The 24,473-nt window shown below is 43.8% G+C and overlaps 1 protein-coding gene across 2 annotated transcripts in view; it reads right to left on the bottom strand.

Annotated features, from left to right (window-relative positions):
• The window catches only part of LOC140219849 (cytochrome P450 3A29-like), a 31,485-nt gene that overhangs the window by 4,836 nt on the left and 2,176 nt on the right, over positions 1 to 24,473 (bottom strand). The window contains exons 2-11 of one of the 2 annotated variants that reach the window (XM_072289842.1): positions 22,982 to 23,034; positions 21,605 to 21,701; positions 18,392 to 18,517; positions 15,184 to 15,427; positions 11,041 to 11,171; positions 10,213 to 10,309; positions 8,137 to 8,197; positions 5,766 to 5,874; positions 4,366 to 4,454; positions 1,527 to 1,667 (exon numbers count right to left, since the gene is read on the bottom strand). In XM_072289842.1, the coding sequence (XP_072145943.1) occupies positions 1,527 to 1,667; positions 4,366 to 4,454; positions 5,766 to 5,874; positions 8,137 to 8,197; positions 10,213 to 10,309; positions 11,041 to 11,171; positions 15,184 to 15,427; positions 18,392 to 18,517; positions 21,605 to 21,701; positions 22,982 to 23,019 (1,133 nt within the window). In that variant the 5' untranslated portion in view covers positions 23,020 to 23,034. Of the gene's footprint in view, positions 1 to 1,526; positions 1,668 to 4,365; positions 4,455 to 5,765; positions 5,875 to 8,136; positions 8,198 to 10,212; positions 10,310 to 11,040; positions 11,172 to 15,183; positions 15,428 to 18,391; positions 18,518 to 21,604; positions 21,702 to 22,981; positions 23,982 to 24,473 lie in introns of those variants that run through there. The other variant, XM_072289841.1, reaches the window with a different exon arrangement.

The following is a 24,473-nucleotide window of genomic DNA, read 5'->3' as shown; positions in this document are numbered from 1 at the left end:
AATAAAAGAAAGTAAATCAAATAATATGTATAACTAAATATACGGTTTTTATGTATACTATTACCGGCTTTCGTAGCTATAGCTACACAGAGACTATAGTAGAAAAAGGAAACACGTGCGGGCGAAGCCTGAATATTAACAAAATATCAACTTTACTAAGGGGCCATAACTAACAGGAGGAAATTCACTATAGTGCTTTTTGAGGCAACTCTCAATGCACAAATCTGCAACAGCAATTGAGTAGCATTGGGAAGAATCACAATATTCTTCCTGTATGCAGAAACCACGAAACATTTATCACCCCTGCCTAATTGCTAAAGGGCTGCCATTTCGTTATATTTTTCAATTAACATTTTTGTTGTCAGGCGCGCTGTTTTTCATAACGGACCGTTTTCAGCGTTGTCCCAACTTTTCACGCTAGCTTTTCCCTCGCGCTCCTTTCTTAAGCGGCTGGAATAAACGAGCTTGCAGCTGACTGGCGGGATGACACACTAGTGCGCCTAGGTTTTTGTGGAGTTGGCTGGTAATCAGCAAGACTACATAACCTCCGCCGAGTGACCAGCTTGAAAACAAAATTGCATTTATTTCGCCTAAACTTTGAGGCAGCGATTGGCCGTGCCTGAGCAATTACTGATATTGGGTCGTATTTCTAGGAATTCAGCATGCACAATATGGTGACTGCCGAGAAATGGGGTCGTGTCGGAAAAGACGCCAAGAGCGTTTAAGAACAAGGTTGCCGTTCTGCTTTTGTTAATCCCGGCCGCGGTAGTCGGGATTGAACCTGCGACCACGAGCTCATCAGCGCAGTGCCTCGGTGGCTGTGAAATGCAAAGAAACGCTCTTGTATACGTAAACTTAGGTGCACGTTAACGAACCGCAAGTAATGAAAATAAATCTGCAGCCTTTCACTACCGGTAATTGTACCGGGGTTTCTGACACGTCAAACACCAGAATTTATTTCTTTAACAAGTGATCAGCCTCAACATCTTCGACATCAGTTTTGAGGCTCATTTCTTCCTAGAGATGGTCGTCACTTAATGAGCCAATACATGTGCAGCTGAGACATTTTAGTCACCTGAGGGGGAAAAGGAACGCCGTAGAAGAACCGACGAAGGAAAAGGGAAGACGCTGGTCTTGAACTAGTTTCGCTGCTTCAAAAACAATGCCCTCAAATGTTACGGTGCAACATGACCCAGTGCTCGGAAACCTGACCCAGGCGTCAGACCCCTTGTCACACACATATAGCACACAACCGTTGGTATACATCTTTGTTCTCTTTCTTTTTTTAGGCGGAGTGATAGAATCAGTGCTTACAAAACTGCCAGGCTCCATATTTATGCAATAAGCTTCGTGTGTGAGTTTGCCCTTCTTTGCAAATCAGTCTGTTCTGCTACCGCGTTTCTTTTTTCTCTCTGAAGCGCTGCGAACCACTCAGATATCATAGTTGCAAGTAGCTCAGCCTTCTGCATTAAGAGCCGTTGGTACAATGGCGCATGACGCAATCCGTGCGCGGGTTCGTAACTTGCCTGTCGGGGTTAAACTCCTCGGGCTTGTCCCAGTAGCACGGATCTCTGTGTATCTGTTGCGTGCAAGCCATGATGTTGATACCCTTGGGAAGGGAGATGTCCTTGCAGCGAAAGTCGCAGGATGCTTTCCTCGTTGCGAACCTGTAGTGCAGAGCGGTGAGAGATATTGCGAAATCACGCAGAATCTTAAATAGACTTAGTGTAATCACAGCGCACTTGTGGATATATCGACGGCCACTAGAGATGACGAACACGAACTCTGCCATGCTTTGGGATTCGTCCATGTGTCCACAAGTGAGCTTGCGACAATTGTGGCCAACCAACTATCCAAACACTCTTCAGCATGTTCCTCTAGACACTGACTTCCTAGATGCCTTTTGTATAAAATTGCCCTTTTCAATTAATTCGAAGCAGAGCCACGTACAGAGAGGTCAACGTCCGTGGCGAAACGACCTTGTTATTATTCAAGCGCTCATGAAGGCCTAAATTTGCCATCATGGAAGGACCTTATATTAGTCTTCAGTTGAGAGGCACATGTGCTTGGCGGTATGTTGGTTAATTTTACTGTATTAACTAGTACAGACGTAATGTTTAGGTGGCGCGACGTTAAATGCTAGTGCCCTAAGTGTTGACATAGATGTACATACAGCCTACGTCGCGATCGTCTCGGGAATAGGACTGTCAGCGTTGTTACGTGCCTACCGGAGTTTTTAGATTTAATGGTGATCATCATAATAACCTACCTAATTTATGTTCACTTCACCGTGAATACCTCTCCGAGGAATCTTCAATTACTACTCTGTGATCAATATTCACTCGCGCTTGTTTTTGCACAAGTTCAAGCGGTGTAAGATAAGGTGAGAGCAACGATAAGGGGCTGCCATAGAACGGGAAATCGCCAATTGGTAACGTTTCTTTGGCGTGGCGTGAAACTACTGATAAGCAGTACTTAAAGCGCAATGAAGTGGAAAGCGATAAACGAGCGAAGATGTCGTCCATCGCTCGCTAGCTCACGATCAGGCGCAAATGTCAGTGTTAGACGCTGCTTCACGTGAAGGCTTTAAAACTCTGCTTTTTCTGCTTCATTTCACTTTTGTTGGATAGAAAAATTCAGCACCTAACTGCTTAGAAAACAATCATTTCATCGTCATCAACATCATTACCATCACCACCACCATTATCATCACTTCAACTCTTCAGGGCAACTGTCGGAGCATTACATAAAGAGCATTGCTCATTTTCGAATTCTGGACAACGGGAAAGTCAGGAGTAAGGCAGTATGAGTTATTGAGATGGTAAGACAAAACAACATTAGACGTGCCGAGAGGCGGAAAAGAGAAACAAACTGCGAAATGCTCAGAGTGGGACTTAAACACAAGCTAAAGAAATGGTGACGGAGGTTCTTGTGCGCTCTTCGATAAATGATTTCTTTTCGACGATCTCTAGTCCGGACACCAGCCGTCATCTGCACTTGGTGATACGCAAGTGAGCATCCTTCAACGCATGCCGGGCACTGCGACCGTTTGCGGCTGTGCTGTGCTACTAAACTTATTGGACACAATATTCTCAGGGAGGCCACGCTAAGGCTGAATGTTCCAGATCAGTGGCTTACTACTTCTTTGAATGACGGACAACAAATGCTCACAGGGCTGAGCGCGTCTAGTAAGACGGCCTTCTTTTCAGTTTTTTTCCCACCTATTCTATGCATTAAACCACCAAAAAAAGTAACAATAAAAATGTTAATTTGCGTAACGTTCCTCCGACACCGCCGATGCGAGTGGCTGGTTAGAGTGCAACGTGTGAGGAAGGGTGGCGTAGAACAGGGCTACGGCTCCTATGAAGAGAAATTGCCTACTTTCCAAATGCAGGTATTCAGAGAAAATAAATAGGTCTTTGCAAAACAAAGAGTTTTCTGCAGTAAATGAATCGGAAATGACGTGGAATGATGGCCGCGTTTCCGTGTAGAGACCTTCTGTGCTGCAGTGTTGGCGAAGCCGCAAAACTGCGTCAAATTCAAAAGCCAGTGACGATGGCGCTGCAGCCCTAAAGTCTCAAAACAGTTTCGCTTTCTATATATAGGCGTAGAGGCAGCACGAACGAACTTGCATCAGATCGGAACACTCTCGTAAACTTAGGAGCTGTTGTGACAAGTGCTGTGAAGTCTCGTGAGTGGTTATTATTATCCGGCTAGTTTAGGTATACGTGCACAGAGAGGAAAACAAAACAAGAAAAACACAGCTAAATTTAGCTAAAACACAGCTAATCCTATAGCTAACACCCTCACTTTTATTTGGTAAGACTGAATCATTGATGGCACACAAATGAAGTTTTTTTTGCGACATTTTATCGCAGGCAATCACTATGCCGAGAACAGACGACGCCAACCCTACATGAGGTAAGTTTTCACTCTAGCCGAATAGTCGTGTCAAAATTTTGAGGGGCTTGAGGCACTCAGGATTAGCAGTAACTACTGCTTCTCTATCACACTTCTGTAGTTAGAGGTAAGCGTCACGCACAGTAATTTTTTTTAGAAGCTTAAGAATAACAATATTATCGATGGGACAAAGCTGCACCCAGAAGGGTGAAAATATTTTTACGGTGTAACGTTAAGGCGTAACAAGGCTAAGGGCGGTTCAAGTTGGTACGTCGTTAACTCAGATGAAACAAGTAAAATGAACGCATACAGAAGAAACAATGAGCACACAGGACGACGCTGGACTAACAACTGGTGGTTAATCCGGGATCATTCCGTAAGTCCATGCCCTCTTGGTTTCTGTGTGGGCGTTTCCTTCCCTGGTTTCATCTTGAATCTTGGACATCGATCGCTTTAGATACTCACGCGATCACGGGTGAGTACAGTCGCAGGGTTTCGTTTATGACCTGCCTTGTGTAGTGCATGTCCTTGATGGCGTCGTAGGTGAAGCCACCCTGCAGAAGACGATTGTCATAATTTGGCACTGTCAGCACTCTGCCTTCGCTCCAATAAATGCTCTCTCTCTGTCATGTTTCGCATCGTGCAACATAACACAGCTACTCACACACAAAAAAAAGGAAACAAAAAAATTTCGGCCTAACCAATCTCCCGATGAATGTCAACGTTAATGCGTTAGCATCTAAAACATTGTAGTTACACACCGTATTGCCACTGCCGAAACGCGTCATATATGAGGTGTGTATGCAGCTGGGCGGAGTCCACTTGGCCACCTTCGAGCTTCTGCTGTAGCTTGTGGCAGTGGCTAGCTTAGCCTATGTCTATGTAGGCTTGATACAGTTGAGTAGATATCTGGTAGGCTACTTCTGGGACAGATGAATGTAATCATGTGTGATGGTAATCGCATTACTGTCGACAGTCATCTTTCTCTCAAGAGCACTCTTCTCAGCCATCCTACACAAACTGAACAAGCGCCCAATGACAGAAAACAAGATCCTTGGAAATTGGCCTACGCGAACATCAGCGAGATCCGCTATGAAGGCGCTGCTGCGGTACTTGAAAGACATGGGACTTTCTGACAGATTGTGACTGTATACTGTGTGACGTGGGATTGTACGGTGACACCGCGTAACAGTAGGAACGCCTTTGCGGGCTGTGTGACAGTGCCCACCGAAACAGTTTGTGTGTACGTGCGTGTGTGTGTGCGTACGTTATTTCTTTACTTTTTTAAATTTCTTTCTTTATCTTTCTCTCTCTCACCTATCGCATCCCCTTGCCCCTCCCCCAGTACACTGTAGCCAACCGGAGACAATCTCTGGTTAACCCCCCTGTTTTTCCTTTGCCTTTCTCTCTCTTTCTCTCTTTTCTCTCAAATTCCCACTTATGATTGGGGAAGGTAGCCCCAGTGGACCCAAGTTGGTGTCAGAGAAGCTCACCGAAGAGCGGAAAATACCCAGTGGCACATGTCCTGTCATCTAAGTTGGTGCGACACTTGGTTTTGAAACCCGGTTCTCTGAGCACAGCAACCCGTTTCCATGGGCTATACAATGACCCAAGCTGGCGGGAAAACGGTTAGGCGCGGACAAACAGACAAACATACCGCAAGCAAGATGAAGTTATGAAAGAATTGTAATCGCAGAAAAAACATAAAGCACTACCTAGCGCCGTGGTTAAGAAACTCGAACAGAAAGACATACACATAAATGAAGTGAGTTGAAAGACTGCAAATGCTAGCAAAAAAGCAACGCGACGAAGTGTTCTCGCAGGAAGTGGTAGCTTTGAATTGAGAATTTCAATGCTATGCTCACGTGTTTATCGTGGGCAGCATTCACTTCCTGCCTGACTTTGACCTGGACCTCGGGATGTTTGGCCAGACAGAAGACGCAGTTGGCGCAGGCAACCGCTACAGTCTCCAACCTGCGCAAGCGATTTGCTCAAATCCCAAAAGTGCTTTCGCGTACCTACCGTACCACATCGCGAGTAAATCTTTTGAGAACACGTTAGCCGCGTGAAAAAGGAAAATCAGTCATCTCTACCATACTGTTTTCATGTGCAACCTGCAGTAATGTGGTTTAACAAATGCTGGTGTGCGCTGTTAATTTATGCAGTGCACTTTTTGAGCCGCTCCAAGGCCTTTCCACACAGCGAAGGAAGCGACTATTACGCTCTAGATCAGTTCATAGGAACAGCTGCCAGACAACGCATCTAGCAAACATATTACGAAAGAATACGTTCGATCAATGCGAGGCAGCGTTGAGGAACGAAAACCTTTGTGGATTCGGGTGCAGGTTTTCAGCTGGTCGCTGCATCCACCAAAATTTAGCAGATGATCGCATACGTATGTACGTGATGAAAACGGAGGTTAAATATTCAAGCTGGAGTTTTCAATTGAAAGTAGCAGCAACGGTCCTGTGTTGTTGCCTATAAAGTTTGGACAAAATTGCGAGCGTTGATTAATCTATTCACGGTGCACCTCAACCACAAAAAAATTAGGAGGACACTTAAACTCCGCCTTTAAGAGCGGAACGCGATAGCATTAAAAGATTCCTGAGTGCTTCTCACGCTTCCCTGCAAATGCAGCGTATTTAACCGCTATGTTCACCGGGAGACGCTGGTGGCGAACGCTAAGCATAAAGGCAAGCTTTGCGGTTTTTTTTTTTCATGGCGTGCAGAGATCCGAGGTGGCCTTACCACTCCTACTAAGACGGGCCTCAAACGGCAGTTCGAAAACGCTATCGAGTTAAAAGGGGTACGTGTTGGAGTTTCCGCGCAACCCAATTATGTTTTCTCGTATGTTCAAATTACAATCCGACGCTATCATTTCTGTAGATAGTGTGTAAGTCGTACTTTACGGTTTTGCTACGTATATTACCTTGAGAAACTCGGTTACTTCGGTAACTTGCTTGCGCCACATGGAGGGCCTGCGTGGTCACTTATGCGTCGTTCGAAATTCGTTTTTGCCGAAGCGATGTCCCATGCTGGACTCCGAACGCTGGACGTTGGACGCGGGATGTCGGACGCCGATGCTGGATATTCTGCCACGCTGGAGCGCTAACGCCATCGCGTTAAAAAGTGCCAGTGCCAGTGTGATGGCAGGAATACTGGTAGGAATGATATGGATGGGGAAGATGTAACTGTTTCGCGGGTGGACTTGAGCCTTGGCACTCGACTCAATTCCACTTGACACGGGCCACCACGAACGGGCAAGTTCATCCATTTTTTTTTAAATGCGGATCATGTAATGTTGCAGAGCAGTCGATGGCGCTGCCACTTCGATTCCAGAATAGTTTCCGCTATTCTCAACGCATGTACAATGAATTTAGTTACGCATACCCTTGCTGGTATCGAAATGCCGGCGCAGTGATCTTGCGACACGTCAAGCATGTCTTGTGCGGCAACGATAAGTCTGTTCACTTGCTGCGTGACGCCCGTGGTAACAAAAGACGTTCCTCGACCACCACCGTGGCCATGAAATAACAATTCCAGGCGTAGGCTTAGTACACGTGCAGAAATATTCGTGAACGTTGATGAGGGGCTATAGATTCCAGACTAGCTCGTATAGCCGAGAACCGCACTTGCTGGTTTGGCTCGCGTCAGGGCCAGCTTCTCCTTTCTCTCACATTTATTCTTTCTTTATTTCTAGATTTTAATACAGAAGCTCGGAAGTTCCCGCATACTTTCCTTGACTCGATTTCTTCCTGCTTTCACATGGTGGTGATTAAAAAAAATCCAGTTCCTTTTTTTTGTTTTATTCTCAATAATTGCATGGCGCGGGTCTCTAATTTGGTAACCTTGTTGTCACGCGATGTTTTATATGCTGTTTACGTGGTCCTAAGTTCGCGTACTAGGTGACGCCTATGCTTGAAAAGGGTGTTCCACACTCGGTTTCCTTTGTCCCGCACCCGCCGTGGTTGCTCAGTGGCTATGGTGTTAGGCTGCTGAGCACGACGTTGCGGGATCGAATCCCGGCCATGGCGGCCGCATTTCGATGGGGGCGAAATGCGAAAACACCCGTGTACTTAGATTTAGGTGCACGTTAAAGAACCCCAGGTGGTCGAAATTTCCGGAGTCCCCCACTACGGCGTGCCTCATAATCAGAAAGTGGTTTTGGCACGTAAAACCCCATAATTTAATTTTTAATTCCTTCGTCCCGCAATAGGCGTGCAATTATGAACTCACCCAGCGGTAAGGACGGCGGCGGCGTTCGAAGACACGTCTTTGAGTGGCATCAAGAAATGTCCTGTTGGAAAGAAAGACAAGGCAGGTACAAGGCAAGCTAAACCTTGGCTTTCAATTTAGGCTACTCTTCTAAAGCACATCAGGTTCTCGTCCTAATGAAGTCAATTCCTTCCGGTAAAAGGCTAAATCGAGATGATGAAAGTCTCACGATCCCAGTTATCTCGACACAAAACTAGCCTATTTTCGGCAAGCCGCCAGTGTGTTACAAAACTTGTATCGTCACATTACCGCAGTCATTTTCGTGATTAAGTCGAGAAATAAAGTTCATTGCTGAAGCTTTCATCAATTTTGTCTTATTATCTGTTAGACAGAAGAGAACAGCAGACATTTATTGATATATTACGAGTATAGGACTCTACTGTTTATTTAGTAAGATCTACACAAAAAATGATAATTTGCTGTTGCGCTATGAGCATAGAAATTTTGTGCGAAAGTTTTACGCAAAGCTCTGTCTCTCCCAAGAGTTCGCCAGTAAACGCGATAGATGAAGTGAGTTTCTACACTGCATGTTTAAATTAAGCTGTAATGAAATAATTTTTAATGCAATACCAATGGCGACAATCATGATGCGCATATTAGGAAAAACAAAAAGAGACAACGGAAATCCCCCGTTGGTTATGAGTTCCTGCTTTTTTATCAATTATGTAGCGTGCTCAGGTTCTTCATAAAGCATCTTTCTATACATCTCTTAAGATATGTAGAAATTTGCCACCAGAATATGAATCTATATATCAATCGGCTATGACAATCAGCAATGTGACAATGTAAGCTCTTCTGTGTACGCCGGTTCATTGCTCTTTCTTCATATTCGCTGGCATTTCTCATACTACTGACCTTGCTGTAGAACTGAGGAGACTTCCGAAAGTTACTATTCGTTTTCACGAAAACAAAATTATGTATATCTAATGTGTACGTTGGAATCTATGCGAAAGAAGCTTTTGTGAAGCTGTTAACTAAATACAATGGAAGTAAGTGCAATGGATACGATTCTGTTTATTTTTGTACCATGAAACGCGAAACCTCACGCAATGTCTATGCACAAGGTAACAACACTAACATTATGCTATGTGTATGTAAGGGCACGTTTATGTACTAAACCACTCTTTCGGTATTGTGATACGCCGAGGACCAAATCAGGCTAACGCACAGTGTGAGACGTGTACGTGACAACGTAATCAGGACAACGGTGATGTAAGTTTGATGCTTCTGCAGGCGAAAATGGCGATGAAATGTGGTTGCACAGAGAAGTAGGACGCGTATATTTAAATACATTTGACAATTTAGGGGCCCCATGAGTGGCCATACTGGAAGATTTGCAAAGAATTGGCACTGCACAGGGGCACATGCCTACTGCCCAATGCCCCATGAGCCTACGATGGGTATCCCGAATATAAACGCCTTCAGAGTGTCAAATAGGCCGCTTAATATATTACTATATTCCAATAAGGGTTCTATGCGCTTCAGAGATGCTTTTGATCCTTAAGTATATGCATAGACCATGCTCGCGATTGGTTGTATAATTGCGCAGAAAAGCTGGCGCGCCCACTTGTAGTAATTCTTCGGTGAAAATTCCACGGTGTGTCAGCCGGAGCATCCGGCAGCGCGTATTCAGCAGCCCAAGAATGAGACAGGCCAAGTAGAGAAAATTAAAGATAATGGAAGGAGCCGCTCAATTTTGTTGTCTGTTGTATTAAGAGACGTGTCTGCTTTAGAGATTCCCAGGGATGACATCAAGTGCACTAGCATTACGTCGTCATTTGTTGATTGATCACGCAGAAGAAAAGTGGGCCCACTGGCGCTATCTTGAGGGTTGATTTCACGTAATGTAAGCAGGTTTTCCGTTACACATGCCACCTTTGTGTTTAGCAGTGAATAGTTCTTATTGTCTCTGGCCGTAGTTTTGTGCATATAATTCCTTTTGCGTTCTCTAGTAAATAGTGTAAGCAAACTTTTTTTAAACAGTATGAAAGGAAAGCTTCGCTTTAAAAGACCAGAATATTATTTGAAATAATTCACCTTCGCTGTTGGCTCGAACTCTAAATTCTGGCCTGCTGAGAAGTTCTTTCGGAATCTTCGCATCTAAGAGACTCTGGAGGACGTCTGGACGAGCAAGCTGTCCGAAAAAAAAAAGAAAAGAAAGCGGATCCACGAACAGGCTGTCACTTTCTTACAACTAAGCTTACATATGCTAAAAGAAGACCGGCATCTGATATATTTGGCATAGATGAAACATAAAATCCTCTGGCTTCTGATCGCTATAATCTCTTCGTATAGCAGGCGGTGTTACCATGCTTTGCACGAAATCAATGCTGTTTATCTGGCTGGATTCCGCCGATTTACTTGCAAGAACTAAGAATGCAAACGACACGTGGGTAATGTAGGACAAAAACACTTTATACAAAATACAGAGCTTACCCGGTTGCGGGAAAGGAATTGGTTAATTATCTATTGTCACGTGGGAGGACGAAATTGCAATATTTCACTATTGTGCATTGATTCACGTAATCGCTTCGATTCTTTCCTCATCGAGAATACAATTTTGCACTTAAAGGGCAAACAAATTACTGTACTCGGTTTCATCATGTCTAAGCACATTCTTTCCGACGTAATCCAAATTCCAGAACACATTCAGGTCAGGCCTTTGAAGAAAGTGGGGTGGTTAAAGTAGCCTTCGATCCCTGAACTACGGTATCTCTTATAGCGCCTGTATTGGTTTGATATGTTACTCTATGAGTGCTAAACACTGGGAACAAACGGTTAAGTTGAAATATGCAGTGCAAGTCAAACGTCAAACGCAGCATATTGGTGGCATTTTCAAGAAACATTTGTATAAGTATAGCTTACGTGGGGTTCTTTTTCTCTGAGCGTGATGATGGGCTGGGCTTTTCTCGTAAGGCACGTGTGGGGTTCTCGACCGAAGTGCCGCTCCAGTTGGCACGTCAGCCACATGAGGACCTTTGTACCCGAAAAGAATTCTGTGCCAACATAGGGATATACAACTTGAGAGGGTTAAAATGTTTGTTGGTGAGCCATCTTGAAGAAGGAAGAGCACAAACTCACACGAGGTCCAAATATATAAATGTGAGGCTCACATCAGAGTCCGGTTTCTGAAAAAAGCACCTAATTATTTGATAACAAATGGAGGGACAAAACGTCAGCAAGAATACGAATTCACGATAGGCGTTCTTGGAACTGATGGAAACCATGGAAATTCATGAGTGTTTATGAGCCAGCGGATTTTATCTTTCTCTTGCTTGTCTTGTTAGTGTATGGGAATGCCTATGTATATTTAAAATCTAGCAGTCTCTTCTATGGAAAAAAAATGACATATTTTACGCTTCAAGATAGTGAACAAAATTTGGAGGACGCTTAAGATTCGCCTTTAAGAGTGGAATGCGGTAGCATTCAAATATCCCTGACTGCTTCTTACGTTTCCTGGCAAATGGAACGTATGCAACCGTAATGTTTACCGGGAAACGCTGGCCGCTAACGCTATGGACGAAGGTGGGCTTTGTGGTAGAAACGCGGCCTCTTGCGTGGGCCGTGATGCGGCGGAGGCGAGCGCCAGCTCGAGGTATTGCAAGGAACGGGCGCGCCACTCCGTGGCCTCCAAGACACCCGCGCGCCGGCGCGCACAAATGGCGCACGCCGCGGCCGGTCTGTGAACTGCAGAAGCGCCGCAAAAGGGGTTCCTTCGAGTTTTCGCTTAACAGAATTATGTTTTTTAGTATTGTCAAATTACAGTCCGAAAGCTATAGTGCCTGTAGGTTGTGTGTAAGTCGTAGTTTACAATTTTTCCACATATTCTAGCTCGAGAAATTCAATTAGTTCAGTAAATTTTTTGCATGACATGGAGGGTCTGGGTATAGGTGGTTCGAAAGTCCTTTTGACCAAACCACGTTCGACGCCGGACGCCAGAAGTGGGACGCAGACGGCGGATTTGCTGAGACACGGACTCCTTAACGTTGTCGCGTTAAATTATGGACACCACATCAATCCAAAATACGCATTCTTGGTATTGATGGCAGCTGTGGGAGTTCCTTTCAAAAGTTTAACTTGTGAAGTTGATGCCTTTTTGCTGATATTTTTTTGGTGTGTCTGATGGCACATATGTGCATTTTTAAAACAAATTATTGCTGGCAGTGAGTCCTGCATAGGACTTCTCGTTGCAGTCGGCTCGGCTTATTCCCCTGTACTCCACACATTCGGACGTTCGCGCATAACAGCTAACAAGTTGATGTTGTGAAACCATTGAATATTGCGCTTTCTTTTAATAGCGGGACTGTGGGCTTTCCAAATGCCTTTGAACGATTACGTGTGCGTAAGTATTACGTGATGACTTGATTCTTAACGCTGAACAGAAAGGCACCCACTGGAGCTACTATGTGGCAGAAGATGCTGCCTTAAGTTAGCCGGGTTTCTTCGCGACAACTGTTCAGCGCTAAAACTTGAACGAGAGGCGACGCGGGAACGATATGCAAAGGCGCGGTGCATGTTGTTTCCTCGTCGTCTCTCGCTCAAGTATTCCCGCCAAATAGCTGTTTCATTAATTGCCAACTCGCCCGACCTCTTGACTAGGTTTTCTGAGGCTACGGTTTGGTCCAGCACGGGCAATGCAGTTCATGGCATCTTTCTTTTTTTCTCTCTCTCTCTTCACCTCATGGCTAGAAGGAAGCTGATGAGAATGAGGTGTCCTGACCATGACTTCTTTACGACAGTTTCGGCCTCTGCCGACTTGGGTCTAACAGAAGGTACGGACCGACACAGTAAATCCAGTTTCGGGCTTCTAAGTACTGTCGCAGTAAAAAGGGGAAAATGCAACGACGGAAGGCCAGAAATCCTTTGCAGACTCGTGACTGAGACAACCGCAGTAACACTTACTGCTGTGCAGTGAATAGCCCTCACTTTTGCCAGTACTGAAATGAGCTGACTTCTTCACGGTGCAATGTTTTTGATGTCCATGCAGAAAGAAGCTTGCCGAGGGAAAAAGCGCAGCCGTGGGTAAAGCGAACAGAGTTATTGAAGCTGTCGCTGTGCTGCACCGTATTAGCGTGGTGGCTCAACGACTCCAACGATGTACTTACCTCTAGTGCACGTAATACGCGACTACTCGTCAGGCACTAGTCAAGCATGAAATGCTGTCATTCGACGCTGATTAGGTTTGAGCCGAGGCAACGAAAGGTGTTTCACAGGTTTAGCGCAATCTCGTCGTTCTCTCAGAATCACGTCAAGTCTCGCCAAGGACGGTTTGTGATCGATCACTGTCGAAAGGAAGCGGCGAAACCATGGCGCCCAATCATTTATCCGCATGTCGTAACCCTAACCTCGATCGGTCATCGGGTGACGAAGGAGCCAAGCGAAATCTCGGTCTTGGGTGTGTAGCAAAGGTAGCTTACGCACTACTTTGTTTTTCCGCGACTGTCACTCAATTTATTTTAATGATGTGCACAGCAGCTCTTGTGTGCGGAGTGGGGAATCTACTGCTGCCCAAGTACAGGGTGGAAGAAGTGTCGAAAAACGGTTGTGAGGTGCAGTAGATATTTTTTATTGCCGCAGTCAGCAGAAAAGACGTCTTCAGCAATCTACACGGCTCAACGAAGTAGAAGTCGACACGATAGATGGAGAAGACGAAACAGACCATGATGAGGCTTTGCTCATTGTGGATTTGCAAGGACTGGAACAATTTAAAACCGTAGCGCCGAAGCAACAACGTGTTTGTTGATACTTTGGCTCAGGGAATAAATAATTGTCAAAAACAATACGCGATTTATAGGTGCTCAGGTATACACGTATTCATATCTATGTGTATATGTAGCGAAGAAATATCTGTCATGTAAAAGAGCATAAGGTTAACCCAGGAAGAACATTCTACATACGGTATTTACTTTTACATTATTTGTGCTGTCGTATAATACTGTTGCAGTGGTTTATAGACACAATCCTGTGGTGACCATGTAAGCATATCTGCTAACTAAAACGTAATCACAATTTTGTCTGATAGCAATAAATTTGTATATATTATAAATATCGGTGTCAAGTTACGGCAATTCTTTGTAGGATGTAGGCGCTGTTATTGTGAATTGAACGTGTTTTGTATTATTAAGCGCACATAATTTTCTTAGGCAGAAAGAAACACATAATCGCGCTGCCCTCAATTGTGATACGCACAAGTCAATTTCTTCGCTCTAGTGTTATGAGACTGAGAAAAATACAGCGATGTCTTGGGAGCAGTGAATGTATCGTGTGCGTTTCAGCAAATTGCCGTTTGTTTCAGCAAGCAAGTCTTCTTCGCTAACAGTATCAAACGGGATTAATTTCCTCAGAAATCCGAAAATAGCGGTATCCTTCAAAGAAACGCAAACATGGCGCGTCTTCGTAGCTGCCCTTTCGAAGACAGTTCAATACGCTCAATTATCTCAAATATGTCAATTCCTATATATGACTTGACACGTTGGGTTAGCTTCGTTATATCGACCTAATGGCAACTTCAACAGTTGCCGGCCATCTTAAACATTAGATAAGACAAGGAAGTTCTCAAGAAGCCCACATTGCGCTGACATTATTTCACGCATAAGATGGCGCACAGTAATTGATCACTTCTATAACTGAAAAAAAAAAGACAGAAATAGTGTGTATGTCACATGCAGTAAGCCCAAGAAAGATCCAGCCACAGGTATGCTTTTCTTGCAGTTTACAATTACAGAGACAAAAAGAGTATCTTGCCGAATTTCTAAAAAAATTAGCAATAATTTCTATTTCGTTTCTTTACGTTAACTTATTTTATCAAAATTCTTAACAATTTTTCATTACACTTCTAAATTACAGTTCTATCTTCCCACGCTCCACTATTCAAATGCAGTTTCGCTTTAATTCTAAGCATACGGAAAACCGCCTGGTCCTTGGACAATCCCGGATACAAGACAAGACAAGAGCAAGACAAGAGCAAAACAAGAGCAGGTTACAATGCAGCGGATATGGCATACTCACGGCCAGTCCTCTGGTACGCGCTCTCGATGACGTTGAGCAGGTAGGAGTTGGCCGAATCAAAGTATTGGTCGTCGGGCTTGTCTTGCACGCTGAGGTGAAGACCGCATGCTGTCTCGGCTACCATTTCGAAAGCCAGGGTGCCTAGCATCGGGTACACGTTGACTTCTCCCCTCACGGACTTTCGACAGCGCGCTTCGAGGAGGTCGAGGAAGTGATCCACTGCTTTAGACATTCCGTCCGTCATCTGTCGCGCCCAGTGTAACCGATCATAAGCAACACTAGCGCGAGTAATCTATTCTCGACGGTGAAGTTCAAGCAGCACAATGGCACTAAAAGAGAAATCATGCGTACATCCTGTCATGTACTGTTAACAGCAAAAAGTTTGCGGGATGCGGTTTCCCCTTCAATTGTGAATTCCTGCACGGTTAAGGCATGGCACTTCGCATTTAACGAATCACTGTGTAGGTGGCGAAGGCTACTACATGCTGGAACATTTATTTCGAGGCTGTGTGACCACGCTTCGCGAGAATTCAGCTTCTTGGCAGATACTGCGTCCCGTAAACTTTTGCGGTCGACTGTACCTATGGGTTTTCCCCCTCGAACTGCTTGAATTTACCTTCCACCAGTCACCGAGCACATCAATCGCGTGTTCTCTTTCGGCATGCATGCACGTACATATTTACTCGTTTGGTGAGAATTTAAAGTGAATACGCGAAAATATGGAGCACTCTGAGTAGTACACCATTAACTGTCATAGTAATGATGCTGCTTCGGTAGTTGTTTTAGAGCAGATACGAAGGTAATACGGATAATGTTAACAGTACAATATTTATAATCAGTTAAGTAGACCATCTAACGTCCATGTAAACGCTACATTATATCCCGTGAAAGCTTTCCGCACACTTGGAAGCGCCCTGGCTGTTTATCACATCAATTAAGACGACAAGCTGGGCGAGTTGGTGATTGAACATGTTCCTATGGGTGGGCAGCGCAACGCGGACGAAGGACGAGAGTTGTGTACTTCCTCTCGTCCTTCGTCCGGGTTGCGCTGCCCACCCATAGGAACATATCACATCAAGTTTTTCCTTACTCCGTGGCTTCTTTCCAGTTCAGATGAAAAAAAAATCACGAAAGTGTTTTCAGGAAATGACACCGCTGGGTTCGGGAGCAGAAAATTACAACCGTAGTTCTGTGGCTGTACATTTGCTTTTTTGTTCAGTAGCCTACAGTTACCGCTGACGGACCAACTTTACATTTTACGTAGCGCAGACATTCGTCGATTGACTAAGCATATTGAGTATTTGTTGTAATCGAGTCCCAAGGTTGCGAGAATGATTAAGACGCCGGACGATCGCAAGAACGCTGGTGTAGGCGATGTTTCATATATCTAACGCAAGAAAGGAAGGTAAAGGTGGGGAGCCGAACTGCTGTTAAATGTTTTCTCTATATCTATTCCACGAACGTAATGCGCAAACGAGGAACATCTCATGCCGTTACTGGGTACGGGGAGTATCTACGAGCAGAGAAAGAACTTCATTTTGTGCGAGTATTCCAAATAACAAGTATAAACCTTAGTCACAGTGGTTTCGTTTGCATTAGTTTGGGGAAGTTCTTATTAAGCACTGCCGAAAATTCGTCGCTGTAAGAATACAAGTGAGTACAACGCTTGTTGAATTACCGATGCAGAAAAATGAAACAAGTGAGGAATATTCGGAATAATTTTGCTGGACGGGAGCCGCGAATATCGCATGCTGACAACAGTATCTCAGGGAACGCGCAGGGCTGATAACTTTGGTTCAGTGAATATGCGTCACTGAAGAAACACAAACTGACTCGTTAAACCACCCCTGCGAATGTGCACGTCCAACGAAGCTGTTGAAAACCACCGCTACAACGGCTGAAACAGGTATGCAATGCTTTATTGCTTTAGAGTCATAGTAGTAATGGTAGTGTAGAGTAATGGTAGTAATGGGAGTAATGGTAATTTTTAAAGTATAGTAACGGCGGCAATGGTTATTTTTACACCCGTCGGGGCAGGTCGTATTGCCATTTATTTTTCCCTTTGTAGCTGTTCGTGTCTATGGTGCTCGTCGGGAGTTGTAACTATGCGCTTATTATTTTGAAAGTTTCTTCATGGTTCCATGCTTTATAAGCAATCTGCGACGCTGCAGGATTACACTTCTGCCCTCCCGCAAAAACAAAACTAGGCACATCTGGGGATGTCATGTTCTTTTGTTTGAGTACTGTTATTAGCGCGGTATATCAGGTAATGTTAAATACTTGTTCCTCATTTACAAGTTGCCCGGTTAACCATGCACGCTCGAGAATGGAATTTCATGCATTTCATATGTTATGCAATTATTTTTGTTCAGTATTCGATTGAAAGTCGTTTTCTTTAAATATTCGCATTGGATTCAATGGTGAAGTCTCAGTATTCGACCAACATTGCAAAAAAAAAAAAAAAATGAAGGCGTTTACCCAAAAATTATCACACTTCGTGCAAAAACTATGAGAACTATCAGGTACGAATATATGTTAATCTATGGTCCGCCATGTTTGAACAAGCATAGCCTCAGTCTGGAACAAGGCTTTTATTGTTTGGTCGCTGCTAAAATGGCAATATCGCTGTGAAAGTTTCTCTAGCATAAACTTGTTATGAACAGTCAGACCTTATTCACCGTTTGGGAGGTTGGACGGAAGCAATAGGAAAAAAAAAGAGGGAAGACGAAACAAAATGCCGTTCTTGTTGTAATACTATGATAGTGATTAGAAACGAGGCCAAATATTCGAAAATTGTGTCAAAAGTACATCGAGTGGTTCTGAATTATTATATTGATTGCATGAGTGATAAAGAGCTAGCGCTTGGGTTTTCGTTTCTGACGAAAATGACTTGGCCGTTGAGTAGTGTGATGTCTACATGCTTTCAACATAACTCTTTCGGGGAGTCAGGTAAACCATGTTCTTCTTAAGATATCCTTGGATTTTGTCTTTCTCACGTGAATGTTCTCGCTGGGTTGTTTTTCTTTCAGATTAATTTATTCCTACAAAAATACGCTGAAGAGCTCGGGTGTCGTTCTTTCTTTTTTTTTTGGGGGGGGGGGTAGGGAGGTGGGAAGGGGGGGAGAATATTTTCGTTATTTGTTTTTCCAAGACGTACAGGCTAAGACAAAGTGTTTGCAAAAAAATAATAATAGAGGAATTATCTTACCCGCCGCATTTTGGACGCTGTGAATGCAATGGACACTGCACGCCTGAGGAATTTCCATCGGTCGGACTTGGCGAAAGGCAGCGTGTTGCGAAGCTCGGAGTTTCCATTCATGGTTGCCCACACGTCCTGTGTTTGCGCAAGACCGCAGGTGATATGTACAGTGACGTAGGCATAGTGCTTTAAAAGTGGTCCACAAGAAAACTTGGCTAAACTGAAGAAAAATTGTTTAAAAGAGGTTCAATTTGGCTAAAACACTTTGGCAGGCAAGTTGCTTAGAATCCATGGTAGAGTGTATAAGCGCGACTGAACGAGGACGTAGAAAGAAACAGATGCACAGAGACAGCACTTGTATCTCACAACACTGTGTATCTGTTTCTTTCTACGCCTTCGTTTAACCACGCTTATACACTCTATCATGGATTCAATTTGACAGAATTGATAATTCTGTCAGCTACGTGCAGTGGCTGGGAATCAGACAGCCATTTCTTTGTCAGAATTGAACAGTTCGTCTTATTCAAGTTTAAAAAGGGCGAGTTAATTTTTTGGGCAATAATTACGGCCCATGGTAATGATTCCCAAGAAGAAGAAAACAGAAAAAAGAAAAAGAAAAGAAGTAAATGTTTTTGTTTTCTGGATGAAACAAGAAGTTGCGAGTGATAAGCGCTTTTTTTATTTAGTCTGTTTTTTCCCGAGATCACTCGCTGCTATATTAGGATGATACTTATAGCTATATGCACTGAATTTTCCAGTTGCATGCTTTCTGTTTGTTTGTCATGTATAAAGAAGGAATGAATGTTGTGGCCATGTAGTAGCGGGTGTTTCAGCGAAGACTCAACATTCTTTAAAGGTTTCCTATTGTAGATAGCACAATTATAATTCATGAGGTGGTCTGCTCGAACCGGCGGACAATACTTGCACATTAAGTGAACTGCATAGCAACTTATTAAGAAAAACTCAACGATTAACTTTTTTATCTAATTACCCTACGGCCAATATTGCGATTTCGCAAATTCTAGAATAGCAGCTTGGGCTTGTTGGTTTTCCGTCCTGCCATTAACAGCGCAAAATGTAGACAAGTGACGAGACAAGAAGACACCACTAGCGCTTGTGGTGTCTTCTTGTCTCTTCTCTTGTCTAAATTTTGCGCTGTTACTGGCAGGACGCAAATTCTAGCCGCGGAGTTCGCAAGGTGGATCCACTTGGAACAAATTCTCTGTATGACACCAGTTTCGAGGTAATAATTCCCGAACTTTGCGAAGAAATTATTTGGCGCTCGAGTTACTTTTGTGCTTGAATGCATAAAAAGACGTTTCGTTAGGAAAGTGACTGGAACGCCAGTGCATTTCTCCGCAATGTTAGGGAATTAGTATCTCGAAACTGGTGTCTTACTAAGGATTCGTTCCAAGGGGATCCGCTTTACAAACTCCGCGGCTAGATTGTGCGAAGCTGCAATACGGGCCGTAAGGTAATTAGTTAAAAAGGTTAATTATTGAATAGTTAATAAGTTGATTATACATTTCAATTTCTTGTGCAAGTAATGTTCACCTCTTCGCTCAGACCAGCTCATGCACCAGAATTTTGCTATCTGCCACAGTCAACCTTCAAGAATTTTCTGAAAGTCTTCGCTTCAACACTCTGTACAGAGAGCGCAGATCTCCGTGGAGCCGAACTTACGCGGATTTTTTCCTGTTCCTCCTAGCACCATCTGGCATGATGCCGGATAACTAATGAATGCTCGAGTTACGTTACTGATCAAAAATGACCAAATGAATCTTTTAGGGATAAGCTGCAGAACGTTTTAAACCACTTCAGTAATCGGCTATGTTCGGCACAGCCAACGTCAATGCCCCCGTGATATGGGCACGCATAATTTATGCAGAAAGCGTTAAGGAACTTTGAAGTATCGCTCGGCAAATAATATGGCTAGCCGGCATTAATTATCCAATTATTTCTTGGTTCATTTTTTACAGCTCTAGCTGTTCAGATATCGAAGTTGCCAGTACCATTCGTCTGTGACATTCTACTAACGCTCAGCCCCTTTTCATATTTAAAAGAGAGAAAAAAATAGACACGACTTTTAAAGGGTTGTGCTTTGTAATTAAAGAGATGCGAACTTTCGAATCCTATGTCAACATAGCAAAGTATGCGCAACTTTTTCGTTATACGCAGGCCCCGCATTTAGAAAAGCTTTCGCGACCTCATTAGCGCGGAGGTCGTGAAAGGCGGAGGCTTAAAAGACATTATTCAGGAGGCGTAAGTAAAGAAGCCCAGTGATTCGCCTCTAATTAGTTGTAGCTGAAAAAGAAATTAGCTACGAAAGTAGGGAAACTTGTTAGCAGACGCACAATGACTTGTCTCAACTTTGCTTAGCGACTTTCCCATTTTCGTCATGCGCAAGCAGGATCAGGTTAGCAGCTGCGTAACCTGAGTTTGGCTGCGGAAGTATTAGCCATCAACTTGTTTACGAAGGCCATAGGGAATAAAATAAAACTTCTAGTTTTTAGTTTTGCTGTGCTAACAACGCCAAGAGAAAACTAGTTTAAAAGTTTCGGGAAAAAGTAGTTCTGCTTCCACTGGAAACTCATAGGTTTAACTTGTAGACAAGGCTTTAATGATTCTTGTGAAGGTCTTGCTGTCATTGTTTCAACAAGTAGTAAGGTTCTAGTCATGGTTTCCGAAGCCTGTAGCAAAGTAACATTTCCGCAAACTAATCTTTTTGTGCTATAGACGAATGCAAGAATAAGCGATATCACAGATGGTAGAATACTTTTGAGAAGGTAAGTTGGATCGTCTGGACAAATAAAGCAACCACTTCTGTCATTGCTGCGCTTCCGTTTTGTTTGTTCCGTTTCATCGAGCTGCTTCACATAATATTATCGATAACCACTATGCTCATATTTCTGTTCTTCGGGACGAAATTTTTGGAGCAGCAAGCATCTTTTGTGCGCAGCGCTTTAATTAGTTTTCTAGAAATTGGATACACCAAACCAGAAAAAAAATCTTGATTTAGAATGTTTTTGTTTGCGCTCGCTGTATAGCCGAAGGCAGTTTATCGAAAGAAGGACGCTGACGTAGGACGCCACCTAACTTCCCGGTACAGAGATCAACCGAATTTATGTTTCTGGAAAGACCCGATGCAACTACTTAAATGTCTCGCGGCACCGTGAACCAATGCCGATTCTCGCGGAAATTTCGTGAAATACGGTTACTGACCCCTCGATCCATGAACACGGCGAAGTCTGTGACGAACACCTGACGAAGCAGCTCCAGGTCTTTCACCATAAGGAATGGTACATCACCGTTGTACATCCTGCGGGGATGGTGAGAGAAAATCGACCACATTGCGCGGCGATTATTATATCCGTGAGAATGCCAATTGGGTCGCGATTTACAAGCTGTGGGGCTAAACGATCTGAACAGTATTAGTTGTGAATTCGTTCGATCTTTCTCAACTTGCTGACGTGCACTGCGCTACGAAAGCCCTTTACAGCAGTACCGCAGTATTGAGTTAAGCGCCTTGATCTCTGTTCGTGGAAATGTCTTTGTCTTATCACAGCCACCTAGTCTCCGGTGGCTCCTGGGCATATCTTGTTCATTATAAGTTTTCCCGAAATGTCTTGCATTGACAAAGAGCTGGTTATATGTCACGCGTCGTCATGAACACGTTCAAAGCATTTCTATCTCTTAATCTTAATTACAATATCAGCCACACCTGTTAGTTATATAGTACATACTGCGTTATTCCTTTCTTTTAACGTAACACCTAGAATTTTCCTCGTTATCGCTCATTGCCAGATCCTTAGCTTCCTCTCAAGCTTTAGTTATGTTCAAAGTTCCATACATTGGTGATGTTAAAATGTTGTGAATCTGTACTGATAGGTGCGAGCTTATATTTTTCCCACGTGTTGTCTATAAATTTGATTAGTACCACGTATTTCGCGCCACACTATTCTGTTCTCGCAACCTGAAGCAATCAACAGGGACAACATGTTTTTGGAAAAATTATTTGATCACAGTGAGACAGATTCGTCCTTCGTGACACGTGCTACTGTAACATATGCCCTATAGCCACAAATTTCGAACACAAGGACAATCTAAATATGTAAATATAAAGCACCTGAAGATTAGAGTTCCGGCAATTATTTCGCTTCAGCATGCTTCAAATGGCTATGTCTGATAGTACGCATTGTTTCGGTGCATTGGCCCTTAAGCGGCACGGTAGGAATGGTGTCTTTCGAAAAAAGGCAAACGAAGTTTTAGGCGAGAAATGAGATTAGGAGTACCGACAGTATATTAGAACGAATTATTGGCATGGTGTCACTGCAGCCATTCATCCTACACATTGCAAAATTCAGCACACGCATTTTGGCATCCGTTATGAACAGCTTTAGTTGAGGAGACACGTCATGTGTAGAAGGGTATATTCCCAAAACTATTGTATTAACAACTGGGTGTGCAATTATTACAATATCTGGTAACAAAAGAATTCTGTCATAATGCCGGTTATTCAGAGCCGAGAATAGTTGGCGTTACTGTTTAAAAAAAAAAAAACGAGCAAATTTGCGCAGGGTGTAAGCTGAATACTCTTACCCGTAGATGTCGCCGTACGTCTTCGACCACCGATCCATGACTTTAATGGTGTCCTGTCGACATTGACGTGAATGGCGTGGCATGAAAACAATATCTAATCTAAAACCAGCATTTTAGCTGAAAAACAGAAGCATATTTATTCAGAGGTCATCAAACTGGCACGCAAGTACTACTTGCAGCAAAATAAGCCTAGCCCACGAGTAAATCTCGCGGCTGCGTTAAGGGAGATCAGTGAAAAAGAAGCAATAACGAAAAATATAAAACAGTCTACGTCCGACTGAGACGTATACAGCTCACACTGTGTACAGTGTCGCGCAGTCTGAATTTATGTCACAGTCTGGTGTCTTTCTGGCTACGCAGCCGGGCCTTGGTAGCGACTCGCACTAGTGTCCGTGTACGACAGTGTCCAATACTATTGCATTTTGTAAGTTGGCTCTTGTCCAGCTGGTTTACTGCGGAGGAGAGCACTGCGTATTGCAGGTTGAAGCGAGCGAACTTGCAAGGAAGGTTTCACGGGAACAAAAAAAAATAAAGGAACATGCAAATGAGAGCCATGCAAAGTCAACGTTATCCCGTTTTCTTCACCCCACCAAGCACAAGTGCTGTACTTGTATCACTAGGTTAACGGATCCTATCTCGAGCCCTGCCATGCTATATGAGGGCTACTCTTTTTCTTAAGAGGCCATAGCTGCTATGTAACTGGAGGGACGTTCCGTGAACGGCGCTTCACCATTAATATTATTTTCTAAAATTTGCGTTAGTTGGCACGCGGCGACAAAAGACGAATTCCTGTAAGGGACACGTTTTGCTGAAGACTGCGAGAATGATACGCGTTCAGCTTGAACCATTTTTCACGTACGCACTGCTTCGCTGCAAAAGTATTTGCTGGAACTTACTGTGAACTGACTGTGACCGTGCTTCCACTTCATTTTTATTTAGCTTCTGTTTTGAAGGTCTTAGTTCACTCAACACGGGGCTGGCCTATCTGGGACCTGGCAGTATCTTGTAGCCACTTGCACAATGAAACGGCTGGTTAGGTGACTAGTAGATCTCGTATGAACATGAGAATGGTTTGAAATTATGGTTCCTCAAGCCGAGAACATGTAGCACGAGGCAGCAAGTAGGCATATGGTCAAGATAAAATAATCAAAAACCATAAAGAAATTGCCATAAGCGGAGTGAGATTGGGGTGCCTTTCTCGCTTGTCACCCTGTACCACGCCACTGCTAAGTGTCATTTAACTTGGCCACCTGCACCCTCCACCAGACGGCACTAAGTTCCTGATTTTAGTACAGGACGTTTAGAGAGGTTTAGCGAGAGACGTTTAGAGCATTGGTGGAAAAAAAAAACATCACCACGATTACGATACTCCCTAATGCAAATTTTGAGCTCAGCTGTTAAGTGTTTTGAAATCTCGATATATTGTGGCAAAGAAATAGATTCCGAAGGACAGGGGGCTCTTAGCGGCGACACCGAGTCTTTCGTCGAGCAG

Source organism: Dermacentor andersoni, chromosome 8 (assembly GCF_023375885.2).
Source record: "Dermacentor andersoni chromosome 8, qqDerAnde1_hic_scaffold, whole genome shotgun sequence".
Lineage (NCBI taxonomy): Eukaryota > Metazoa > Arthropoda > Arachnida > Ixodida > Ixodidae > Dermacentor > Dermacentor andersoni.
Note: the sequence above shows the minus strand (reverse complement) of the source record. Positions and strands in the feature narration are given on the sequence as shown.